Genomic DNA, 7,882 nt, shown 5'->3' with positions numbered 1-7,882 from the left:
TCATGAACAGCTGGGTTTATTTCAACATTAAGTTTGAAACTCTTGCTTTAGGCAAGAGTACTACAGTAATTATACCAGGAATAGACAATTTCCTACACTGTCAAATATATATAAAAGTTCCTTTTGCACGTTTCTCAACACTGATCAGCAAGCAGATTCAGTCCACATTTGCAGTGATCTGTCTACTGAGTTAACCCAAGCTTCTTCTTCAGAGACTCCGGCATCTCAGGCGGGGGAGGGCGGGGGAGCCTGAAGTACACCTTCACAGAGTCGTAGATGAACCACTGCAGCGCAGTCAGAGTGCCGATCATGATGATACGGGCAAAGAGGCCCTTCCACACACCTGGTTCAAGTATGAAACATGAATGAAAAATGCAATATACCCCAAAGGGTTATTCTTTCTTTAGAGGGGAAAATAAATCTTACCTTTAAATCCAAGTCTCTGGAGGACCTGAGAAGCACTGCTCCCTTTCTCTTTATTCAACACAGACACCACAGAGTCAGCAGGGTGAGAGACAATTGCACAGAAGACTCCAGCTGAAAAAAGTCAAGACAAATGATCAAATGAGGGCAGTTAAAAAAAAAAATTCACATCATAGCCAATAACCTTTTCATGACTAAGTAATAAAATTTTCTTTTAGTTATAAAACCAAAATCAGATTTAGAGACTGAAAAGGTTACAAAGTAGTCCACCCTATGTAAAACAGAACAACCCTTCAAAAGTTTTTATATTCATATTTTAATCAACACTTTCTCTTGTATTAAAAATTTGTTCTTTGGGGTCGGCCCAGTGGCACAGCAGTTAAGTGCGCACATTCTGCTTCAGCGGCCCAGGGTTCGCCAGTTTGGATCCCGGGTGTAGACATGGCACCACTTGGCACACCACGCTATGATAGGCATCCCACATATAAAGCAGAGGAAGATGGGCATGGATGTTAGCTCAGGGCCAGTCTTCCTCAGCAAAAAGAGGATGGGCAGCGGATGTTACTCTGGGCTAATCCTCCTCCAAAAAACCAAAATTTTTTCTTGAAAAACTGAACTAAAACCAAATGGTGCAGTAGTAAAATCAATACATTCCCAAGCTTAATCATGACATGCAAACCATAAAACATTTTAGGAACTAATTAGCAAGTATTTATGAATCCTGAAGGGCATATAAAATGCTATGAGATGATAAAACTTCTCTGGAATATTTCTTCCTCACAAAAGAGGCCAATAATGGAAACAATTATTTTTCCTTAATTCCTAGACAAGTGTATTCTAAATAATTCATACCTATGTAACCTGCCACAAATGTTACAACCAGCTGCTCTGGCTTTGAACATTCACTTCGGGGCTTGGGGACCACAAACTTGTACAATGCTTCAACAGTACGTTCAAAGCAGGCGAACTTCATCATGGTGTACGGTATCTGTCTCATCCAGAGAGGAGCAACCCCCTTGTAGAATCTAGGAAACCAGGAGACTTATTTTACTCAGCTGCATATATTCACCTAACAGAGATTTTCATCATTAACAGAAGTGTCCGCACACCAGTCGAGTCCTGATAGTAAAAAAAATGACAGCACAACTGCATGTCATTTCTATCAGAACATAAGACTAACATGCAGGTATATTTATCTCACATGCCAATGACTCAAGCACCTTTGACTATACAACCAAAAAAGTTGCTGGATGTTTCTCTGACCGGAACTACAAGAAACAAGAAGTTTACAAGTAGAACACAGTTCAAGACTAACACCCACAAAGGTGGATCTAAGGAAGCATGTTGTGGTCTGACTATACAAAGTCTTAACTGAAAACACAGATGACAAGAATTCTAACAAGTCCCCACCCCCCAAAGTTAACATTAAATGTTAAGGTCAAATATCAAGTCATTTGTAGACTGACAAATGGTTCATAAACTTTACAAAAAATCCCTAATTCAGGGCTCAAGCCATGTACCAACTTATCCTTGCCCCTGGAATTTATGTTCTATGTAAGGGAGAAACAGATACAATAGTTAAATAACTATAATACTTAAAAAAAGACACAATAATTAAATAGTTAAAAAGACATAATAGTTTCATAACATAATAATTTAAAAAAAAAGGTCTGGTGAGCTTAATGCTAAGAACTGCAGTTCCCTCAAATGAATATCTTTACACTAGAAATCCAGGCAGATGCTTACTTACGCTTTTAAGCCTTCTTCCTTATACATTTTGGGAGCGGCATCTCTCAAAGTGTTGGCATAACCTGGTTGAGTTTGAATTCGAACCTTAGTAGCTTCCATAGGAGCCAGGGCAATGTCAGCAAAGAATTCAGCACTGGCAGAGGCAGCCAAATATAGTGATGTGCGCCAGACATAGGCGTTCTCCTAATTGAAAAATACAAGGAGGGACATGAATTGCTGTTGCATTAGCTGTTTTCAATTTAACTTAAAGGGACAGTTGTAGGAAACAGTTAAATTTCACACATTTTAAGTGTTTCTTTTCTTTTTTTTTTTGGAGGAAGATTAGCCCTGAGCTAACATCCATGCCCATCTTCCTCTACTTTATACGTGGGACGCCTGCCACAGCATGGCTTGCCAAGCGGCGTCATGTCCGCACCCAGGATCCGAACCAGCAAACCCCTGGCAACCGAAGCGGAACGTGCGCACTTAACTGCTTCACCACCTGGCCGGCCGGCCGGCCGGCCTCTAAGCGCTGCTTTATCACACTCCATGGATAACACACACAATAGGAGATTGAATGTCATCTCTCATAACCTCATCAGCCACAGTACAATGTGACTATTTTCTGAACATCTAGGTGCCAAGTATAGTTGGCCTTTGAACTACACAAAGGAATCTCAGAGTCTTTCTCTTTAAAAAATTCAAAATCCAACTTTTGGAAAGGCAGCATAGGATAATAAGAGCACTGAAATCTAACAAAATACATTTTCTTTTTCTCATCCTGTCTCTGCTACAACAGCCTTATGATTCGAAGCATGTTGCTCACCTTTTCTGAGACCATTTCCTCAGTTCTAAAACAAGGTGGTACAGACAAAAATCTAAGATCTTTTTTGGTCTTGAACTTTAAGTTGAAATCTTAGGATTTTCAATTTCAAAATTAAATGACATACCTCTCCGAGCACGTTGCTATACAAGACTTTGAAGACCTCATAAAAGCCAAACTTGCAGAGCCCCTGCAAGGAGTAGCCAATGAAAGTCGGAGCCCATCCTTTAGCCAAACCACGAACACCATCTTCTTTAAGCGTAACTGAGAATCCGTTAAATATGCCTTTGTACTTTTGGGGGTCCACCTTTATATAAAACAAGAAGAAAAAAAACTAATTAGATGGACCAAAGAGCTAACACTTCTCATAAATATACAATTTCATTATTATTAGTTTTTCCCTTTGGTTCTAAAATAAACTTCAGCAACTACACAAAAGGTAGGTGAATACAACGTCACTGTATGACATCAGCTTACTATCCATCATTCTATCTGTAAATGTAACTTTGTACATTAAGGTCTAGCTTTCAGTCAGACTTAAGTCTTGAAGGGTTAGTTAAGAAGGTAAAAGTCCTACAAATATACATGATAAAACTGATTCAAAGAGATTTTTCAACATCCAACTCTTTCTACCACTTGTAAAAAATTAGTTTTAAAGCTACTGCCTAAATAATAGGTAAGTGTATATCCCTGATATATGCTACCCATTAAGATGTTATAAAGTCACGTGAACTTAAGACAAACTAAATACACATTAAAAAGGTACATCAATATAATGAGAATCTGTCTTTTGACTTAAGAAATTAAATTCAAGAGACATGCATAAGAAGTTTAGCAAAAGCATACTTCACATCCACTCTATGAACAATTGGGAAAAGAAAAAATCTTATCTCACTATTTCTGCCAATACTACAAGGGCTGGTATACATCACCTTCCTCTCCCTGCTAATATTTCACCTTCCTTTCTCTTTTACGTAAGTAGACTTCTAATCCTGTTTGGGACAAATAAATTTTTGACGTTTGATTACTTTCGTTTCAATAAAACTAATTACAATATTCTAATTATAAAAAACTTTTATGTAAATAAATATACAAGAAGCTATACCCACAAATGTTTAATACTAAGATACTGAGAGTATTTTTTTTTTGTAAAGATTGGCACCTGAGCTAACAACTGTTGCCAATCTTTTTTTTTTCCTGCTTTATCTCCTCAAATCCCCCTGTACACAGTTGTATATCTTAGTTGCAGGTCCTTCTAGTTGTGGGATGTGGGACGCCGCTCCAACGTGGCCTGATGAACGGTGCCATGTCCGCGCCCAGGATCTGAAACCTGGGCCGCTCCCGCGGAGCGCGAACTTAACCACTCGGCCACTGAGCCGGCCCTGAGAGTATTTTTTTAATCTACATAGTGCTCTCTTGATCTAAATAAGAGACATGAAGTTACTGCACATAATACGCAAAGAACGATTACCCACTGTTGACATTTAACTGCTTGTAAAATGACTATTGGAGCATAAAGAACTAGTAGGCCTTAAAGAGAAACTCTAGCCAGAATTGAGGCCAGCAGCAAAAAACCATTTACAGTCACAGTCTGAGATGTGACAATCCACCCACACTATTTTAAAGAGGCATTTCTTGGATTTAAAACACTAATTAAAATAAAGATCCTAAGTTAAAGAAATTTGGGTTTGGTTTCCTATTAAAGTTTCTACCAGTTGTGATGTCTGCCAATTCTTCTCACTTGTGAAGTCCTTTAAGATTATTTGGAATTAAGTCACACATGAAAGATAGGTTCATTGTCATCTCAATACAAACCTGCATCCGGCATTTCACTAAATCCAGAGGAACCACAGCAGTGTGTGTCAGACCACAACTTAAGACCCCACCAAAGCCACACAGTGCATAAAACTTCATGGAGCCATATTCACAACTGTACTCTGTAATAAGACAAGACACACCATGCATTTTAATATAAAACTCATGTTACTGGTTATCAACTTACCTCCTGGATAGTTAGGTTTCCACACGGCTTGTTAGTAGAGGACTACATCTTACAACTTAACAGCCATGCTTCGACAATATGCTTTATTTAGTCCAACATGCAAAACAAACCTGCATTCTGCATTTAACCAGATCTAGAGGAACCAATGCTGTATGTGTTGTGCCACAGCTAATAATTCCTCCAAGTCCACAAAGGATAAAGAATCTGCCAGATGCATATTCACAGCTATACTGCTCTGTTTGATTGAAGAAAAAAAAAAATCAAGTAAGTATTTCTTCAGAGATGACTAAAGCCCTGGGAATGAAAGGGAACTGTTTCCCTATGAAACAGTTATCACAACTGAACAGCCTGGGCCACCGCTTAGAATTAAGTTGAAAATGATTTTCCACCTAGTGCGAACAACAAGAAATTCAGTGCCATGATCAAAAGAATCCTTTAAAGATTATGAAGGTTCTATCTGTGAGATACTAGCTAGCTCATCTTGCCATATTAATAAAAAGTTCTCTACAACATTAATGGCTCTTCCAATTAAAATCAAACTTCAAATTATTAACCACTGATTAGAACATTCAGAGTTCGAATCAAACTCGGAAAGAGCACTTGACAAGTAAAAGCCTGCAAACTTCTAAGTTTCCCCCAGCCACTAACCAACACTATCCCCACTTAAGGATCTCCACAGCATAAAACTAGATAAATTCCTGGAGTCAAGTACCTTTACTACAAAAATGACGTTAGCTTTAACTTTCTAAATCGAAGGATGGAATGATAGCTCAAGTGTAAAGATTTTTTTACCCACACTAAAGACATAAACAGAAACACGTAAGTGATTTTTAAACACTGTATTTTACAGGCACAATATAGATAACATTTTCAGGATTCCTGTAAGTCGGTCTCTACTTTCTCTATACACACACTCCACTGGGATTTAAAATGCATACAGTTGTTAAAGTTGGGTCTAACCACCAAGAAGCCCGAGAGGTAAGATCAAAGGGATCCCTCTCAATTATCATCTCCTTTCTAGGGCTGCAAGTCGCCCCCTCCACCAATCGCATTAAAACAAGAGACCCAGTTAATCTCACATACCTTATGTCAACTAATATTCGGGAATACTTAAGGGAGGAAGAAGTATTTTAATAAGAAAATTAAAGTCAAATCAAAGAACAGAGAATATAGTTAGAACTGCAGCCAGTGGTTAAGGACACGTTACCCAACACCCAGTCTGCTGACCAAGACGCCCAGGGCGGAGAAGATAAGGAGCCAGTCAGGCCTCTATGCCTCTACTCCCTCGAGGTCGTGGAGGTCACGGAGGGAGCTGTCCCTAAGCGGGTCCACGCCCTTGAGGGAGGGCCGCGGATCGGACACCGGCCTAGGGCGGAAAGGGCTGACATCTTCGGGCAAGCAACCGGGCGCGTCCTTCCCCGTCCTCCAGGCGGGGCCCAGGCCGCGAAGGCCGAGCCGACCACGAGGGGACACCACGACCGAGCGGGCCAGGGGCTGACCTCACCTTCCACAGCGGCGGCTGCCAGGTTGCGGGAGCGGCGGGGCGGGCCGGGGGGCCCGGCGGGGCTGCTTCGGGGCCCCGCGAGGCCATCGTGCACCAGCTGCAGGTGGGGCGCATTGAACGGGTTCGCCCGCGCCAGATGCGCCACGGACGAGAACATCCTCCTGGGGGAAGAGCGAGCGGCGGTCAGAGGACAGGCCAAGGGGACCGTCAGGTCGGCCAAAGTCACCAGCACCGGGGACCCCGACCGGGCCTGCCTTCTTCCCGCCTCCGCGCCCTTGAGGAGGTCACGACGGCCTCCCCCAGGGAGGAGGCCGACCAGGCCTATGGCCAAAGCAGCGCCCCACGGGGACTCCGCGCTCCGCTCCCCGCACCCACTGCGGGGAAGGCCAGCCACACTCACTCCCTAAGATGGCGAACACACCCGCTCCCACGGAAGGCTGCGGCTCACAGAGGCCGAACGTCCTCCCGGGCCCTAGGTCTGTGCCCTTCGCGCCTCGTCAGCGTGACGCACACAGCACGTTGCTACAGGCCGGCGGCACCCATTGGCGGGGAAGAGCGCGGAGGCCGTAGCGTCATCGCGTTCTCCTAGCAACCCTATCCCCGCCCCCGCTCGCCCCAGCCCTTCCGGCCCGGCTTCTGCGCAGGAGGATTCTTCTGCGCAGGCGCGCGTTCAGGGCCAGGTCTTTGAGTGATGTCGGCTTGTCCTTGTGACCTCCTCTTTTTGTCCCTTCACCTTCAAGAGCCTCTCCTTGAAGCCGTCGCTTTAGTGCTTTCCGTCTAAATGAGTCGCAGTATAGTAGTCATTTAAAACAAATACCCCAATGCTTGATGATATATTATTTCAGTGTTGTCATTAGAATGTCACTGCAGTATTTTGTGTCACGACCTCTGTCCCTACGTTACTTTTTAAAAAACTTCTATCCATTGACATTACACATAGATATGTCTGCATTTTCCATCAGACTGCAGGAGAGTATTTTAAAAGGATATGTGCAGCAAGAACTCGTCAGATAGACAAGACAGGTTGCTACTTCCTTACAATAGTTTATACAACATTAAAACGTTCAATAGGAGCTGGCCGGGTTGCGCAGCGGTTAAGTTCGCAGGTTCTGCTTCAGAGGCCGCGGGTTCCCAGGCCCAGATCTGGGTAGAGACATGGCACTGCTTGGCAAGCCATGCTATGGTAGGCGTCCCATATATAAAATAGAGGAAGATGGGCACGGATGTTAGCTCAGGGCTAATCTTCCAAAAAAAAAAACCATTCAATAAATGCTTTTTAACACCTGGGGGTACAGGGCTGAACAGAGTGAAAGTGACTGGCTGCAGATTTTGTGTGTTTAATAAATTTAGAAAATTTTCATTAGATTCAGTTCAACAGAAAAGGGCCTAGTAAAATTGGGGA

General features: G+C 42.7%; 1 protein-coding gene and 1 non-coding gene across 5 annotated transcripts; both read right to left on the bottom strand.

The window, feature by feature from the left end:
- On the bottom strand, positions 1 to 7,138 carry SLC25A3 (solute carrier family 25 member 3). Of its 4 annotated transcripts, none has more exons than XM_014835004.3 (8): positions 6,902 to 7,138; positions 6,481 to 6,641; positions 5,087 to 5,211; positions 3,102 to 3,281; positions 2,174 to 2,355; positions 1,276 to 1,448; positions 427 to 537; positions 1 to 343 (listed from the first exon to the last, which is right to left on the bottom strand). In XM_014835004.3, the coding sequence occupies exons 2-8, from the start codon at positions 6,635 to 6,637 to the stop codon at positions 183 to 185; spliced, it is 1,089 nt and encodes a 362-aa protein (XP_014690490.1). In that variant the 5' UTR covers positions 6,638 to 6,641; positions 6,902 to 7,138; the 3' UTR covers positions 1 to 182. The 4 variants fall into 4 exon arrangements, with proteins under 4 accessions (XP_014690490.1, XP_014690491.1, XP_014690489.1 ...); XM_014835005.3 differs by lacking the exon at positions 5,087 to 5,211 and adding an exon at positions 4,790 to 4,911 and having other exon boundaries at positions 6,881 to 7,117; XM_014835003.3 differs by having other exon boundaries at positions 6,881 to 7,092.
- LOC123283641 (small nucleolar RNA SNORA53) lies at positions 1,520 to 1,769 on the bottom strand. Its single transcript, XR_006524317.1, has one exon. It is a non-coding gene; the product is annotated as a small nucleolar RNA SNORA53 (small nucleolar RNA).
- Positions 7,139 to 7,882: the final 744 nt, after the last annotated feature.

This window comes from Equus asinus, chromosome 4 (genome assembly GCF_041296235.1).
Source record: "Equus asinus isolate D_3611 breed Donkey chromosome 4, EquAss-T2T_v2, whole genome shotgun sequence".
Classification (NCBI taxonomy): domain Eukaryota; kingdom Metazoa; phylum Chordata; class Mammalia; order Perissodactyla; family Equidae; genus Equus; species Equus asinus.
This window is presented reverse-complemented; position numbering and strand designations above follow the sequence as displayed.

Bases quoted from the DNA above. Each gene is read 5' to 3' on its own strand.
- SLC25A3 (XM_014835004.3), bottom strand. From the start codon at position 6,637: ATGTTCTCGTCCGTGGCGCATCTGGCGCGGGCGAACCCGTTCAATGCG. The intron at 2,356-3,101 runs GTATGTCATTTA...TTTTTCAATTAG, and splicing joins ATAGCAACGTGCTCGGAGAG to GAGAACGCCTATGTCTGGCG. The intron at 1,449-2,173 runs GTAAGTAAGCAT...CTGGTTTCCTAG, and splicing joins AAGGAAGAAGGCTTAAAAGC to ATTCTACAAGGGGGTTGCTC.